Source organism: Gekko japonicus, unplaced genomic scaffold (assembly GCF_001447785.1).
Source record: "Gekko japonicus isolate JY-2015 unplaced genomic scaffold, Gekko_japonicus_V1.1 scaffold223, whole genome shotgun sequence".
Lineage (NCBI taxonomy): Eukaryota > Metazoa > Chordata > Lepidosauria > Squamata > Gekkonidae > Gekko > Gekko japonicus.
Genome location: NW_015175977.1, coordinates 535,710 through 554,634, shown reverse-complemented (window position 1 = coordinate 554,634; position 18,925 = coordinate 535,710). Strand labels below are relative to the sequence as shown.

General features: G+C 41.8%; 1 protein-coding gene across 1 annotated transcript in view; it reads right to left on the bottom strand.

Moving 5' to 3' along the window:
• CCDC170 (coiled-coil domain containing 170) overlaps window positions 1-18,925 on the bottom strand; it is a 94,373-nt gene that overhangs the window by 63,772 nt on the left and 11,676 nt on the right. Inside the window, exons 4-5 of the mRNA XM_015426160.1 lie at window positions 12,881-12,937; window positions 9,966-10,097 (exon numbers count right to left, since the gene is read on the bottom strand). Of these exons, the coding sequence (XP_015281646.1) occupies window positions 9,966-10,097; window positions 12,881-12,937 (189 nt within the window). The remainder of the gene's footprint in view (window positions 1-9,965; window positions 10,098-12,880; window positions 12,938-18,925) is intronic.

Below are 18,925 nucleotides of genomic sequence, written 5' to 3'. Positions count from 1 at the left end.
AGAGGGTGGGGTTTGAGGAGGGGTGGGACCTCAGACAGGTACAATGCCATAGACTCCACCCTCCGAACCAGCCATTCCCTCATGGGGATCCATTGTTGCCAATCTCCAGGGGAGGGCTGGAGATCACTCAGAATTACAACTCCTCTTCAGATGGTAGAGATCAGTTCCCCTGGAGAAAACGGTAAGCTCTGTGTCATTATACCCTGCTGAAGTCACCACAGCAAATTGACGCTGAGTGCCCAAGGCAAGGGCACCTGCCCAGAGCCTCTTCCTAGAGTTCATTGTTAGATCACTCAGAATTACAACTCCTCTTCAGATGGTAGAGATCAGTTCCCCTGGAGAAAACGGTAAGCTCTGTGTCATTATACCCTGCTGAAGTCACCACAGCAAATTGACGCTGAGTGCCCAAGGCAAGGGCACCTGCCCGGAGCCTCTTCCTAGAGTTCATTGTATTTATTTCTACAACGGGCCTTATTCCTAGTTTAAGTATAAATCAAAAGGAGGTGTTTCTTATTACAAAAATAACTGTATCGCAATACAGAAGCAGTTAAAATTTTATCTGTACAATAAATAAAATATAAATAGGTTTATAGAATTAATGGAAGGGCATGAATATATGAGCCAGAAAAGCTCCAAATATTATACGAAATGTTTGCCATATGTTGAGGTATTACTTTTCTCAATTTAAAATTGTATTTACATGCTAACAAAATACAATTAAAAAAAGAAAAGTGACCTTTGAGCCAAAAGTTAATTAAACAGATGAAAGACCTGGCAATAACAAATATGTTTATGATCCATAATTAATGATTTATGGAGTGAATCAGGAGATAAGTACATAATAAATTTTAAAATAAAAGCCTCGTGCACATCATAAAACAACAAAGCAAAAGGAATCAGCAATTTGGCACATTTAGTCTTGCTATAAAGTTTGTGCATGCTTTCCTACCAGTTTATACTTGTTTGTGCATGCTTTCCTACCAGTTTTCCTACTTGTTTATAAACACTAAAAATGTGCACAGAGCAAAAAGGCTTGTAGACACTTTACTTAATCCTGAGGTCCCAACCTTGCTGAATCTGTGGGCAGTTTTGGAATGCTGAGAAATGGTGATAGGTGCCACAATAAAATGGCTGCCATGGAGGGGTAGTAGGACCAATCACATGAAGTTGAGAGGTCCCACAAAATGTTAGCGAGTTCCAAGCCAAGCACTGTTCTACAGTGGAGACAGCTGTTTCCAAATGAGTGCTCCCTGGATGCTTCCTATTCAATGAAGCAGAGGAAAGCCAGGTTTGGCTCTTTGCTCTGAGAAACAAATTCTCTGAGGAAAAGGAAACTGGGCACAAGAAATATCCAGGTACCCACTGGATCTTAGGAAAAACTTTTACAGTCAGAGTTGTGCAACAGTGGAATCAGCTGCCTAGGGAGGTGGTGAGCTCCCCCCTCACAGCCAGTCTTTAAGCAGCAGCTGGACAAACACTTGTCAGGGATACTCTAGGCTGATCCTGCATTGAGCAAGGGGTTGGACTAGATGGCTCCCATGACCCCTTCTAACTCTGTGAGTCTATAAAAAATTGGTTGGTGCCACAGTGCCGACAGGCACCACATTGCAGATACTGACTTAAGCTGCATCTGTGATCCACAAATTACTAATTTACAGGTATAGCAATTGAATGTTCCACTTAAGTAACTACATTCCAATACTTGTTCATTAGGGAATGCATTAAAGGAAAGAAGGAAACGTGCCAAAAACCCCAATCTGAAACAAATGTACTTAGAAGTAAGAGCCAGTCCAAGTTTACCATGCAAAACTCACTTGAAACAGATTCCACAGTCTTCATAGTCTTAAAGACTGGACAGTTTGAAAAAGTAGAAAGCTAGAAGCTTCAGGGTGCTGAATTCTTCACCACTACCAATTATATATATTTTAAATTATTTATTTTCTATAACATACATTTCCAAAAAAGAAAACCAATTACCTGAACAAAATACAACTTCAAAGTTTACAAAGCAACATATGACACAAAGTATTTAAGTTCTTACACAGTAAGAGATACCTAGCTATGTACAACAGGTTTTAATGATTAACTCCTTATCTCTTAAGTCTTTTCCCCCAGTTCTTAATTCTTAGTTCTTAAGTCTAAATATCCTTTGAGCAACTTGATGCTTTTGCAAAAAAGTTAATTTAAATAGTTTAAACAACTCTTTTACTTTAATCAACCAGTCTCCATCTGATGCAAAAACAAGTCTTGCTGCTGTCTGTCAGTAGATGCAAAACCATAATCTGATATTGTTTGGGAATTAAGTCGACAGAGTTCAGTAGTATACATTCAATTGTCTTGTCTCATTTACATTGAAATGCCACTGTCAATAATCTGATTACCTTCTCACAACACTCTTGTGCCATGTCACAGCACCACCACATATGAAGCAAGTCTGCTTTCAGAGTCTTACAGTTATTGCTAGATCCTTACTAAAAACCCTTGCTATTTTAACTGGTGACAGTTGCCACTGATGCAACCTCTTGCATATATTCTCCTTATATCAAATTGAAACAGAAAATTTTTGGATAGAAGATGAGACCAGATTTTCATGTCAATTACATAAGATAGAGATCTTTGCCATTTCTTGTAAGTAGGGGTCACATTACTATTAATTTCTAGTATATAACTATAGTAAACTGACATTTTCCCTTGTTTTTGTTCAAGATACAAATCAAAATTATTCAACTCTACCCTCAATTCCTCAAATCCTTTTTTGTACGAAAATCCAATCTGTTAATGGTACAAAGATTTGTTCTATCAGTATTGAAGGATCTATCTGATCATGAAACCATTGAACTAACCATAGAATTTTAGATATATGGTAACAAAGTGAGATATTTGGAATTGAAAGACCACTCAACTTCCATTTTTACTGGGCTTGTTTCATAAGAATGTAAGAAGAGCCTTGCTGGATCAGAACAATGGTCCATCTAAGTCTAGCATCCTGTCTCATACAGTGGCCAACCAGTTCCCCTGGAGGGCCAACAACAGGGGAGAAAGGTTGATGCCTTCCTCTGATGTTGCCTCCTGGCACTGGGATTCAGAGGCTGGCTGACTCTGAACATGGAGGTTCCCCTCAATCAGCATGGTTGGTAGCCACTGACAGACCTATCCTCCATGAATCTATCTAATCCCATTTTAAAGCTGTTTATTCCTGTGGCCATCACTACATCTTCTAACAGAAAATTCCACATTTTAATTACTCACTTTGTAAATAAGTATTTTCTTTTGTCCCTCCTGAATCTACAGCCCATCCGCTTCACTGAATGCCCTCAAATTCTAGTATTTTGGGAGAAGGAGAAAAATGTCTCTTTGTCAACTCTCTCCATCCCATGCATAATTTTATAAACCTCTATCATGTTCCCCCCTTAATCATCTCTGGTTTAAACTGAAAAGTCCCAGACTCTTCAGCCTTTTTTCATAGGGAAGGTGCTCCAATCCCCTAATCAACTTGGTTCCCCTCCTCTATACTTTTTCCAGCTCTACAATGTTATTTTTAAGATACAGTGACCAGAACTGTGCACAATATTCAAAATGATGCTATACCAGAGATCTATACAGGGGAATTATAATATTGCTTGCTTTATATTCAATTCCTTTGCTAATAATCCCTAACAGTTTGCCTTTTTCACTGCTGCAGCACACTGGGCTGACACATTCATAGAGCTATCCACTACACACACACACCCAAGATCTTTTCCCCTCTCAGCCTCAACAAGTTCAGACCCCATTAGCCTATATGTGAAGTTGGGATTTTTTTTGTCCCAGTGTGCATCATTGTACACTTACCAGCACTGAACCATTTGCCATTTTGTCAGCCACCCACCCAATTTGTGAAGATCCTCTTAGAACTCTTCATTGTAAGCCTTGGTTTTCACCATCCTGAATAATTTTGTGTCATCTGCAAACTTGGCCACTACAATACTCACCCCTAGTTCTAGATCATCTCTCCTTATAATAATTGTGTTTTGGGGTGGCCCTTAGCCTATGGGGTGGCTAGGAAAAATGCGCTCCCTCAGCTATTGGGCCGCCAGCTGCCATTCAGGACTCCTGGCGTCCCATTGGTTGGGGGGTTGGGGAGGAGGGACGAGGCTGGCCAGACCCTCGCGAACTGGGGACGGGTCCAGCAGGCGGCACCGGCAGCACCCGGTTGGCGGGGAGAGAAGGGGATGACTGCGCCACGCTTTCCTGTGCCGCCGTGCCCTGCTGAGAGGGCTCTGCCGGGGTTCCCAGTGCTGCCTCCGGCCTCGCCGCCCTGGCGGCATGCCCTGCCCCACCTCGGGATGGGGGGGAGGCCACACCGTGCTTCCCAGGTCCACCATGGCCTGGCCTGGGGGTGCCTCAGGCAGTTCTTTGGGGAGGCCTCCACCAGCCTTCCCTCCGCCGCCCTTGCTGGCCTGCCGGCACCCCCGACCACGGGGTGGACGGGCGAGCCGCTGGAAGGGGAGGCGCTTTAAACCTCCTCCCCTTCCTTCTCGACCCCGGCTTCCTCGCTCTCCCTGCAGCTGTGGGGGGGGCAAGCGAGCCGCTGGAAGGGGAAGCAGTTGACACCCATCTCCTTTCTTCTCAGACCTGGCTGTCTCCCCTTTCCTGTCTGTGCTGGCTTGTTCAACCTCCCCGCGCACCAGCTGGCAGACGGACCCTGCCCGTCTTTGCGGGAGGGGGACTCACACCACCAGGGAAGGTGCCGCACCCATCCACCCATCCATTCCTGCCTGCAATGGGCCTTCCTCCTAGTTTATGAATAAATTCAATCGTACCATCCCCAATACTGATTCTTGTGGGACCCCACAACTTACTTCCCTCCACTGTGAGAACTGTCCAAATAATTCTCAGAACTTTCCCCCCAAAAAACAAAATCTAACATAACCTTCCAACATTTCTTAATATCAATCTATAAAACATGAGCTGGGAAATTTTGAAACAGTATGATTAACTTGGGGAGAACTAACATTTTATTAAGACTGATCTTGTCCAACAGAACTAACTTCAAGGAGGACCAGTGTAGTAGTTTGTCCCTGATCTCGTTAAAAATTGGGGCTGAGTTGTACTTACAAAACAGACCTGAGTCTAGTGGTATATAAATCCTGAGATACCGGATTACTTTTGAGAATGATGCCTTATGTAACCAGTTTTCCTCATAGAAATATTCCTTTGTTATTGTACTTGTTTTATACAACACTAGTATAATCATACCCAAACTGCACGACTGAGGGAAATATTTGCTTGTATAAATTCCTTGCAATGCTTTATATGCTTTAGATCAGGGGTGTCAAACATACAGCCCAGGGGCCAGAACTGACCCATCCAGGGCTCTTATCCAGCCTGCAAGCAACTGGTGCAAAGGAGGGAAGGCAGGAGGCTGTTTGAGGAGGACAAGCAGGCACACATAGTGAGGCATGTGTGGGGGGATCGAAGCTGTCAAGAAACAGAAAGGAGATTGCTAGGTGTCAGGACTATGCCTCTCCTGCCTCCTCCAACCACAGGTCAGCGAGGATTGGTGAAGCTACTACATGGAGGGGTGGAGCTAAGTGGCTGGTGCTGCCTCCGCTGCACCAAATGGCAACCATGGGGGGGTTGTGAGAGCAGGCATGGGGAGCAGCAGTTGGCCAACAAAGGGATGGGGCCGGTGGGGGAGAGAGGAGGAGGAGGGCCACCACATGGATTGGGAGGCAACTAGGCTGTCTTGTGCATGCCATTCTGAGGCGAAAGATGCCTTGGCCTTGGAAAGGATTGGAGGAGCGAAGGAGAAAAGGGGTGCCATCATTGCTGTCGCATGTCTGAACAGCGACAGAACTGTGAGGCAGAATGAGTGTCAGGGAAAGGGGATGGTGACCTCCCTTCTCCCCTGCACCTCAGCCCATGAAAGAAAAGGGTTTGCGGGAGGACAAAAAGCACCCCTTGGAGGTTTCAGAAACAGCCTCTCCATCAGGCCTTCCCCTCAGGACCACTGTTTCTGAGGGAAATGCAGGAGGGAGAACTGATGGTGGAGGAATTTGGGAGAGCCAGGTTCAGACACACACCCCTTCCTCCTGAGCCAGGAACCTGTCATCTGGGTCACTCAGGGCTGGTCACTCAGCCTGGACCACTTCACAGGGTTGGTGGTGGTAGGGATGGGCAGTGAAAAGGGGAGTCTGGTGTGCCTCGAGATCCTCAGAGGTAGGATAGGGGAAGACAGGAAACAAATAGCGAGAGGTAGATTGTAGCCATGCTCAGCTGCTGAGACTGGGCATATTGGGGGAGGCTACTGAAAATTTACCTTATTTACTTGCTCCTAAAAGTGCTATATATACCAAAAGTAACTAATTTGTATGGTAATGTAAGATACCCCTTTATGGTATCCCTTGCAAAAAACCTAGTTTTGCATATGATTAAATACATTTATTGGGGGTTTTGTGGATTCCCCTGTAAATCAATTGCTTTCTTAGTTTTATCTTCTTCAGTTACTTGTGGTATTTTCAGCTTCTTAAAATAATCATTTATTTATTTTTCTATGTCTGGGTTGTGTGAGCTGTATAAATTTTCATAAAAGTTTCTAAATTATTGCACAATTTGTTCCCTCTTGTTTATGAGAGAACCTTTACCATTTCTAATTACTACAATCATTTCCTTGGCTTTTCTTTTCTTAATCCTAGCTGCTGAAAGTTTTGCCTAATTTGTCAGAGTTTTCAAAGAATTCCTACTTAACATGATATTTTTTAAAAAAAAAATTCTGCTTCCATTTCTTCAAACTGCCTTCTAAGGATTCATTTGTCCTTTTTATTTGATACTTAATTTCTTGCTTTTTAATTTGCAGTAAACAAGTTTTCCTCTTTAATCTTTTTTAATTCTTGATGACTCAGAAAGAATGATACCTCTAATATAAGCTTTACTAGCTTCTCAGACTATATCTGTGCTAGTGTTTCTATTCAAATTTAAACATTCAATTAAATGTGTTTGAATTTCCTTTTAAAGTCTAGGTTCATAAGTAGATTGTCATCAAAAGCCAAAACCTTTCTGTCTGAGTAGCAATTACCACTGTCATATATACTGGGGGTGAACTGCCCCATACTAGCCTCTTTCACTGTAGTCAAAATTGGTTTTGAAGAAACATTATCGAGTCTGAGAAAGAGTTATGAGCACTTGGGGGGGGAAGTAAAATCCTTACCCCTGGGATTAAAGTGATGTCATGTTCTACCAACTGATGCATAATTAGTGATTGTTTAAACAAGGTTAATTTAAACAAGGTCTTTTCAAGGTCAGTTTCCCCCCTATATTAGCACTGGTGGTATCCTTTTCATTATCAAACACTACATTAAAGTCTTTTATATCACCTATAGACAACTCATCTAGACATTTTTCTAATTGCTTATAAAAATTATTTTGATTACATTTAAGGTGTAAATATTTATTAAGGTGAATGCTTTACCTTTCCAGATACCTTTCAAGTATAAAAATCTACCTTCTATATCAGAAACATGCTCTAAAATGTGTATATATGGGTTTTTAATATATATGGCAACTCCCATAGTTTTGTTATTTGCAGATAATATATATACTTGTCCCAATTTGGGACATTCCAAAAGATGTTTTTGTGACTTCCTAATGTGCATTTCTTCCAATAATATGATGCTAGCTTGTACTTTTAATAAAAATCTAAAGATTTTCCTCATCTTCTGTGCTTCATTCAACTCATTTACATGTCATGAAAGTATCTTTTTAAAAAATCTTTATTCATCTTAATTTGAACTAACTTGGTGTGTATACACGCATGTTCAAAAACAGTAATGAAGTAACAATATGTTGTCGAAGGCTTTTGCAGCTGGAGTAACAGTTTACAAAAATGCCAATTGACTTAGATCTAAGCTTACAAAAATAAAGCAGCCTCTATTTCCTTAGCCTCTTCTACTCTCTTAATACTATAATTCATGTTCTTGTATCTAAAAAATAACTGAAAGGGGAAGCCTCACCTAAAAACTATATTTTTATTTTATAATTTATCAGTGAAGAAAGAACCTTAAATTTCTGCATTTCTGCAGTGTAATGGAGAAAGACTGGAAAGAAGAAGAGTTGGTTTTATACCCTGCCCTTTACTAACTGAAGGAGTCTCAGAGCAGCTTACAATCACCTTCCCTTCCTCTCGCCACAACATGGACCCTGTGAGGTAGGTGCAGCTGAGAGAGCTCTGAAGAAGCTGTGACTGACTCAAGGTTATCCACCTGGCTTCATGTGAAGGGGTGGGGAATCAAACCTAGTTCTCCAGATTACAGTCCTACTGCTCTTAACCACTATACCACACTGGCTCTTTGTACTGCCATACATTTTTAGGGGGCTTAATCTTAAGGTTTTTAACAAAGAATCTCTTATGTTGAAGCTTTTTAAAACAGCAATTATATCCCTACAGATCTTTATTTTTCTAACAATTTCAGAATTTACTCTGAATGTTCTTAATGGGTATGGAAAAATCAGATCCAAAGAGTTCTTCTAGATACATAACCAAGACATCTCCTTGACTTTGTTCTTTCAGTCCTCTCATCATAGCATGATTATCCATGCATTAATGTTCTCCACTTAAAAGCAAGTTACTAAAGCCTGCTTGCTTACCAAGTCTGTATATTCAATTGCTATGACTAGTTAAACCATTGATCCTCAACAAGGCACCCAGGGGCACCATGAAACCCATTAATGAGTTTCCTGGAGCCCATTTGCTTCTTCTCCAAAGCATCTTTCCTCCAAAGTAAACAGCCAGTCCTGGCTTTCCTCTACCACACTGGATCAGGAAGAGATTCAAAAGGACAGGAGTAGCCTTTCAGAAACTGTTGCCTCTATTATAGGAGGATGCTTACCTTGCAACCTCCCCCCAAAAATTTTATTGGCTCCAGTACCTGACGGCAGCCATTCTGTGGCAATACCTATGCCCCATTATCTAAATTCCAAAACTGTACACAGACACAATGAGACTGGGGACCCCTGGGTTAGATGATACAAAAACATATATATCATTGACCAATTAACCCATTAAACCACATACGCAAGCAATACTTAGATTAACAACCCAGCTTAACAGTGTGTTTACTGAGGCATGTAGGTTATTTGCAAGAATAACAGGCATTATAGCTTTCAATGTAAAACAATTAATCATCACTACATGACCGTTTTGAAGAGAGAGAAAAACGCCACATTTAGTCTTCAGCGTGCTGTGGCTGCATGGAACTAGTAAGGGGCCATCCTGGGCACAGCCCATCACTCAGCACTCTCCTTCTAGCCTAAGCGGTGAGTCCAAGTGAAGGTATGATACATATTTACAGCAAGGAAAAAGGCCCACAGCAAAACTCCCACAGGGACATGGTGTTGGAAGCCATTGGGAAGAGGAGGGAAACAGGCGCCTCAAGACTTGTAAGAAGTGGCATGAACCATGGGGCTGAATAAGTCAAGCGTAACGGACGATTTAAAAGTTAAGGACTTTAGATGTCAGATATACAAAAGAAGAAAAAGACTGCAGTTCTAGACACAGTACTGCTGCTTATATTTCATTTATTTCAATGGGGTTTATGTATGATTTAAAAGTTAAGGACTTTAGACGTCAGATATACAAAAGAAGGAAAAGACTGCAGTTCTACACACGGTACTGCTGCTTCTATTTCATTTATTTCAATGGGGTTTATGTACTATAGCTTATCTGTGTTCAGGGGGGCATAAATGGCTAAACAAAGGAGGAAGAATATTGGACTGATGGATATTTTGAAAGCTGTAGAGGAGGCACACAGTTTGGGATACAGTAGCGAAAATCACAACACATGTATCAATGGAAGACATGAGTTGTTAATAGAACACACAATGGCATGTGGCATCTGGTAAGTGTAGCCTTCTAGATGTTCTGCTACGTTTACAAAGAACGTTCATCCAAAAAGGCACATCTGCTAGTCATTTGTTTCAAAACTTACTTCCGCCTGAGCAAATTCATACTTCACCAGGAGTGCTGCAAGCTCACTACGGGCTGTTTCTGCGGCATTCCGATAGTGAGACAGTTGTTCTCGGGTAACAGGCATATCCAAGATAGAATAATTAGGAGCTCCCTGATAAAAGAAAAGGAAAAGAAATACAGTTGCAGTCAATGGTAATCAGAACTCATTCTAGTTCAGACTTATTGCTTCACTTAGTTTTACAAAAAGAACCATGTTCCAGAAGTTGCATTTGTTTTTCCATTAAGCATGCTAACAAACAAGATCCAGGAGACAGTGTGTTCTCCTTTATAAAACTGGAGCAAAGCAACTGATGGCTCAAACCTATGCAATTTTATTCAAAAACCAGCCAGCAAATTCAATAGCTTACATTTCCATCATCATCATCAAGTTTATTGTATTAGCCATTGGCCATAACAAAGCATAAATACAAACACAATCCTTATACATCACATTAAGTTATCCCTTCACTAACTTGCGCTGAATCCTAACCTTAATCTTATCTTTTTTGCTGCCAAAGCAAACAGGGACATTCTGCTGGTAACATATACGTCCATATCAGAGAGCAAAAAAACAACCAACTCCTGTTTTGAGAATCCATTGTGCAAAGGTAAAATAGGGTATATAAATCTCTGCCGAAGTGATTCGTGCTATGAGCATCTCAGTAAATAGTGCTCAATATCATCCACTTCGCCCAAACCACATTGACAGATTCTTAAGGCAACAGGTAAACCCATAAAACGACCAACACAGACCATTGAAGGAATGGCATGGAATCTGAGGGCTGTAAATGCCCTTCTTAGGTCAAGATTGGTTAGTTTCTCTAAATAGCCAGTCCTACAGTGATCTCTTTAAAAGATCTTAAACAGAGGGGCCATTTGGCAACTTGCCGCCACATGAAGGTTCAAAAGGCTGTCCTTATGAAATACCCATTCCTTCAATTTGGACTTTTGATTATCATTGTCCGCTAAACCCATTAGGTCAAATTCAATAGCTTACATTTCCAGTTAAGCGTGCACAGGACTGCTGTCAGAATTACACATATAATTATAAAACTGCTTTGAGACAGAAACACAATTCACTTCTATCCTCCAAATCCTATGGAATTACATAGCCGTGGCACAGGTATTTGTACAGGTGCAATTAAACACACACACAAGTGAGGTCCTACAATGCTGAAGTCAGCTGAAATCACATTACTAGTGTGTTTCAAGCCTGCAGCATGTGACCAATAGCCATAACCAAAAGGCAACTGGAATAATGTGTAGGTAAGCCATGCCTAGTCCTGCCCTGATGGTCATTATTTTATAAGTAGCTGAAATGAATATCAGGGCAGGTACTTCGTGGTTGTTTGTATCTTACTGAGTTTTAGTGCATCAAAATCCCATGTATTGCTTCTGTGCCCTGAGAACAACTGGCTGCACTTGCCCCTCAAATCCCAATTATCTGAAATAAAGATGGAGTTATGTAAGTAGGAAAGGGAGGATAATCAAAGCTGTGTCTTCCAAATAAGCTTCTAACAGGACGTCTGGGCAACTGTTGCAGTATTTAGTTTAAATAAGATTAAGTCTCACACGTTTTTGGAACAGAAATGTATTTAACCCTACTAAGGAGGCATAAACAGTACAGCTATAATTGCAACATTAGGGAAGGCTAGGATTGCTCTTCATGTGTTGTTCAAATAATTACACAAAAAGATCAGACCCAAGCTCAGGGCTTGCTCTTGAAGTGAATTATTTGTACATCACAGTAAATAAGCAATTGGGATAGTCATATGTGCACTGGCCCCATTTTTGTAATGTAGCATGGAAGCTAAAGTAAAAATATCCACCAAGCTGACAGTGACCCCCTAAAATACTGTTATGCACAGGGCTTTTTTTGTAGAAAAAGCCCGGCAGGAACTCATTAGCATAATAGGTCACACCCAACAGCAGACATTCATTAGACCCCTGACAGCACAGCTCATTAGCATATTAGGCCACACACCCCATGTTTGCAGAAGTGTGGTCATCCAGACACACCCACCTTTTGCTTCTTATTCTGTTTACCTTGTTTGTTGTCCAAACCCAGGGCCTTTTTTTGTAGCAGGACCTCCTTTGCATGTTAGGCCACATACACCCTAACGTAGCCAGTCCTAATGCGTTTCTGTTGTTGGGCGTGGCCTATTATGCTAATTAGGTTCCTGCTGGGCGTGGCCAACTCAGGAGCCAGCCGGAACTCCGTTCCTGTGCGTTCCTGCCCAAAAATAGCCCTGGTTATGCACAAATTGCACAGTGCCTATAAGACTGGCCTTTGCTTGCTTACATTATAAGTACGCTTTGGGGACCTGGGGTCAGATCCTGTTTCATACTCTTATATCTTACATATTTTCAAAGTTGTAAAATCAATAAAATTGAAGGGTTGTTTTTTTCAAAAATAGAGAACAAGGTATTGCTGTTGAAAGGCATTAGAATTATACTTCATATTACGCTTATCACACGGTCTGCTGCAGAACTCTTGAGGAGCCCTTCCAGCAAGACACAGAGAGCTGTAGGGGTTTGAAGTCACACTGAGAGAGAAGGAGGAGTTGCTGCCAGCTTTCTCCTTCTGTTCTTGGATCCAGCAATCCACAGATGGAAGGATCACAGATCTTGTCACCACCAGTGGCCTGCCTTGTTGTTGGGGGAAATTAGCTATGAGACAGAGGAGGCCAGAGGGGTACCAGGCACACCTATCTATACCAAGGTCCAGTTCAGTAGGAAGACTGGATTTAAAGAGTAATCAAACAGTTTTCATTGAAGAATTTCCCTGACTACAGTCACACTAAGTAGTCAAGAAAGTGGATGCAATTCTGAACTAAGAAATAAAGAGGTGATGATAGCAATGTTTTAGGGTCAATTATGGGGGGGTTATATTACCTGTCCAGATGTGCAGAAATCTGTGAAGAAGATAGCACAAATGGCCAGTGTTCCACTCTAGGGAGAAGGAGGCCCAAAGAAGAGATTTGGGGAGTGTACTCAAAATAGGCATCCTCAGAGTGCACACCGAGGTGGGGCATGCTCTGTATTTTTATAGGAATTCTGGGGGCGGTCACCCAGACCAGAACTTGATGGGATTAATGTCCATTGATGGTCCTACCAGAGCTGGCTGAATGGGTTTGATGACCCACTGATGATCCTGCCAGGGTAGGTTGAGTAGGTTCCCAGGCTTAGGCAAAAAGGTGGGGAATGGGTCTCTGATCAGCATCAGGGAAGGATCGCTGATGAGATTAATGTTTGATTAGTTTATCTCGGTATCCTGCTGGAGGTGGCAGGAAGGACAGGTGTTGAGACAAAAGATTTCCACATAGGTGTAGGTATCACAAAAGGGGGATAAGTGAAGGTTTGAAGACAGAGGAGCTATTTGCGAGGTGGCTACTGAATAGCTATGGGGATACAGATACTTTACCTGGAGGAAATCGCACTTATTTTATATGCATACCTTGGTCAGGTAGAGGGGGGAGGTAGGAAATTGCTTTGAGGGCTGCCTTGTACAACCTGAAATTGAAACCCTTTTTGCAGAGCTTTGGCTAGCACTGTGGCACAAGTCAAGAGTGTCCTCTTTAGCCTGACTTTGTGGGTTTCTGGTTCAGTTTAGAAGTGGGGTGCCACACTGTGGGGGCTACCCGCAAGTAAGGCAGTGCCTCTGGATTGCAATCTTTCCCACATTGCTCTCCATCCACCATTCCTTTCCAACCCTGGACAGCTTATACTAATGGCTGTGAGACCCACATGGACGAATAACCTGTGAGGTCTGGAAGACTGCAGTGGGGAGGGAGAAGGGGATGAAATCACCCATTACTCCCACTTCTGACAGCAGAACTGTGCTGACAGAAAAGGCATTGTAGCATCCCCACTCTTGTGGCTATCCATCCACATGGCTGCACAACGGTAGGAATAAACTTCCCCTAGGAGAGAGACTATTGGGAAGGAGGCAAATACAGGAAAAATCTTTCACCATCAGTGCCTTCCACTGACCAATTGATGGATTCAAGTCATGTCACAGCTAATTTCCCCACTGCTTAGTGGCAGGTCAGGTCACATGAGGCTAATTTCCCCACTGCTTAGTGGCAGGTCTAGGTTGTTTTCACATGATAAGCATAACATGAACTTTGGTTTTTAATGTTGGAAGGGGGAATTACAGTGTGTGAAGCCACATGCTGACTTTACCCACAACATTATTGGAAAGGCCTGGGAAGCTACAGCACCTGTACTATTAAGGAAACATAGGAACATGTGCTAACTCCACCCATGATTCCACCAGAAGACAGGCTGCAGAATGCTGTCATGATCTCACAATGCAATATATCATGCTGATAATAATACCACCATTCTGTGACCTGCCTTAAGCGGCCAGATCAATTTAAGGGACATCTCTTGGAAAACCATGCTGCAAGAAAAATCCACAGCTGCTAAATGTCTAGAAATCTTAACCTAAATTACTTTTTTTCTAATCAAAAAACCAAAACCAGACACACACATTTATGATGCCTCCAGGTAGAGTTACATTTTATATCTGCCTTCTTCAAGAGCCAAATATTCCTTAAGGAATATAACTCAACCAACTTGTTTTTTTGCCATGTTTTCCCCCCTCCCTCAAGACTTCATGCTTTTACAGTACCAAAGAACAGAGACCATTGCCTAAACATGTTACCTGTTCATGCAAACTGCCTCAAAGTAAGCGTGGAGCGTATCTACTTGACTGTGGAGCCGTAGTATTTCCATTACTCTTGCTTATCAGACTTAATTTTGTTTAGTAAACCAAGCATAAAGCTCCGTTCACAACTCATTTAAATTGGTGTTCTAGTGTTCCAAAATGTCTCTAAACTACAACTGTGGTGTTAAATCTTCTTCCCTTCACTTTGTTTCTCTTAGGGCCCTTGCTTTGAAAGCCATAAGCAGTTTAGGATGGTATTAGAAACATGCTCTTGGAACCACATTCTGGTGGTTACTTGTGCTGAAGCACCACCTGCTGCTTGGTAAATTCATAATCATGCCTTAGAACACCATGTTATAAGGAACACTGGGCTCCTGCCAAAAAACCACTGTATGTACTCTGTCAAATTCTCACCTCTGTCTCCACAACATGTAGCACTTTTTACGCCATGATATCCTTACACTGAGCATTTCCCTATCCTTGGCAGCCTATCAAGCAGAACAGTGATGAGGGAAACCATACGTCTAATTTTGAACCTAGCCCCTGGTAGATCAAAATCCCCAGAGAATGGGGTATTTGTCTACAGACCCAGGGAGGTTTTCAGAAAAATTCACAAATTCAAAAATTTATCGTGGTTGGGAGAGACACTGAGAATCAGCAACACTGTATTGTGAAACCTTGACTGCCATTTTAAGGGAGGCAGGTGGTGCAGCCTAGCCAGAACTGCCCCTGCTCCCACTACAACTGCCTGCCTTACCGCCATTACATGAGTCAGACAGGTGGTGGCACTTTATGTGTGGGAAGGGCAGGGGGCAGGGGGAAGCACTGCCATCCAGCAGATGGATGGGATTCCCCGCATGAGTCCTCCACCTGTCCAGTGTAACAATGTCAGAAATTAGGTAAGTTGTACTATGCTTGGGGGGGGGCAGCTCAAAACAGGTATGCCGTTTGCAGTGGCAGTCCAATTTTGCTTTATCATGGACAGACCCACTTTTAGCAGATGAGCAATGGAAGGCTATTCCATGAAGTGACACATGACTCTGGGAACGGTGGGAACACTCCCTCCAGTCATGTCAGTTTCTGCCTTGAAAAAGCATATACAAACATTTCTATTTTCCAGATCTTTTTAGTAATCCACTTTTGCTGTGCATTTTGTGCACTATTTCCCCTCTTTCCTTATTTTTTCCTTCTTCAAACATTATGCATTATTTGAAGTGTACTTTGTAAAGGGTTCCATGTACCAACTGCATTAGGATGGCAGGGGGTGGGGTGGGTAGGTTTCCATTGTTCTCTCAATAGGGCTCTGCACAATAAGCAACAGAATAGCACCTGCTTTTTTTATGCTTGACAAATATTAATAATTTTTCCCAGTATGCACATGTAGTGCTGGAGAAAGCTTTATTTGTTGAATTTCTGCCTGTTGCGTGGCAGTTAAAAGTAAAGAAGCATTACGAGAGAAGGGGTAATAATTCATTGATGTGATATTAAACTATTATTATTGCTGCCCCACAACCTGCTATTATCTTGTTCTGAATATGAGTTTGTCCAGTTTGTAATACTATGCCATATATACCAAACCAAGTGTAATTGCCCCAGACGTTATTCTTTGGCTGGGATCATGATATGAGCTGGTGCCCCTCTCTCCCTGGCCCATGGGATGCTGAACTGCTATGCCCCAAATACCAGGGGGTTTGACGGGCTTAAGCCTACAGATATCTGGCATCCTGAAAACAACATGTATAGACATTTGGAACCCTAGAAACTACATTTTCTAGTTATTTGGGAACTGACCAATCTTATCAGATCTCGGAAGCTAAGCAGGGCCGACCCTGGCAAGTATTGGGAGGCCAGGGCTGGGATGCAGGGGCAGGCAATAGCAAGCCCCCTCTCTGAACGTCCAAATCCCACTAGGGGTTGCTAGAAGTCAACCATGACTTCCAGACATGCACGCACACAGACACACAAAAGATGCATGAGAGAGACTAAGAGGCAACTAATAAATGCATAGATGGTAAAAGGCTTCTAATCAATACTGTGATAATTAATGGACAATTAGGCAGCAATTCATTTATCTATGTAAATTATCCTCATAGAGGTTTCTTCTGCTGCATTTCCATATGAAACAGCAGCTGCAGTTGAGCGAAGGCAACTAAAGTTTGTCCCAGGCAAATTAAACAATTATCTGTGTCTGTAAAAACTGTGGCCCACAGAGGCTAATGAATCCTAGCTGCCGTGTACGCATGACAAGCCCAAGTTTTGCAGTCATGGGAAGGCAGCAAAAAATGGGAATTCAAAGGAATTCTGCTAAGCTGCGATGAGTGGAAGGTGAGCTACATTCAGCTTAGTGGGACAAATGTTACATAGGACTCCAAAACACCAAGAGACAAAACCTGAATTTGTCTCCCAATCCACTGTTCAATGACCACAAAATCTATGGTAGAATTCCACAGCATGGAGCCTATCAGTCCCCCATCCTTCTCCATGCTGGAAAAACCACCATGCTGGCCTTGTATAATCAATTTATATCATAAATGTGAATTCTGAATATTTTCTCTTTGCCATTAATGGTTGAAACCCATGTGCACACCAAGACAGTTCACAACATATCCTGGGTATTATCCATATATACCAGGGGGGGGGGGAGGGTTAAAGGGAGAGGGTAATCTAACCACATCTCCATGGATTTACTTACAGTTTGGCTCTCTTGGCATCTCATACCAAGATGTTTTTTTTTTATGCTTGACAAATATTAATAATTTTTCCCAGTATGCACATGTAGTGCTGGAGAAAGCTTTATTTGTTGAATTTCTGCCTGTTGCGTGGCAGTTAAAAGTAAAGAAGCATTACGAGAGAAGGGGTAATAATTCATTGATGTGATATTAAACTATTATTATTGCTGCCCCACAACCTGCTATTATCTTGTTCTGAATATGAGTTTGTCCAGTTTTTAATACTATGCCATATATACCAAACCAAGTGTAATTGCCCCAGACGTTATTCTTTGGCTGGGATCATGATATGAGCTGGTGCCCCTCTCTCCCTGGCCCATGGGATGCTGAACTGCTATGCCCCAAATACCAGGGGGTTTGACGGGCTTAAGCCTACAGATATCTGGCATCCTGAAAACAACATGTATAGACATTTGGAACCCTAGAAACTACATTTTCTAGTTATTTGGGAACTGGTTTGATAAGCTCAGTGCCAAATCAAGCTAATGAGTTTACTCATCACTAATTTTCATCTGTAATAAGCAAAGCATATTCATTTTATTTGCACCTATAAAACAGTGAAAGTGAGTTCTGTTCGCAATCACTAATTTTCATCTGTAATAAGCAAAGCATATTCATTTTATTTGCACCTATAAAACAGTGAAAGTGAGTTCTGTTCGCAATTAGGTTACATGTGTATAATGACCTCGATCTTTTATGGGTGCCTATTTATTCTATTGACCTTACAATAATAACTGTGAACCATCAGCTTGTATTCTTGCATACAACTAAGCTGCCAAAGTAATTAATACTGAACTGCCCAAAGGGGGGGAATATTGTCTAAGTAAGGATTATTTTTGATGCTACATTATTCTGAACACCTGGTCATCTAATGGATACACTATTCAACAAACTGCCTTTGTGACAAGTAAGGTCCTGGACATATCATGCCTTATACTTGGTTTCTGGGAGAACATGAGGGCAAAAAATAAATTATAAAATAAACTATGTGATCCTCCTAACAACAAAGTCCTTTCATATGAACATTAGGGTTTCTCTTTTGTTCTTCCTGCAGATCATCCTGTTCCATCAAAGGCCAGTGGAGTGCTAAGGCCATAAGGCCCTTGAAATTCCACCCTATTTCTTCTGCCTGTAACTAGCCCTTAGAGAACTTACCGGTTAAGGGAACCAGCACTTCTGAATCTATAATAACTATCACTGTTAAACATGAGCGCTACCTCTGACATATCTTCCTACTCTATTCTTTTAAAATACATTTAGAGAGGTAGTTTAAAAAACAACTAATATCTTTCTAATAGAAAAAGGGGAACTGAGAAACATCTCATGAAGCTTCCAGACCCTTTTCAGGAGCTGGACTTCCTACAAAAGTGCACATCTTCACCCATTTTTTAGCCATTTCCATTTTCAAAATATGAAGCAGCTCAGACACCCATCCTGATTTCGGACATACCATTTGCCCTGCTCTCCCAAGTCAGGCAAAAATTAATATTACTGTGATCAGAGGATATATCAACAGTGATACACTCATAAAGATTCATG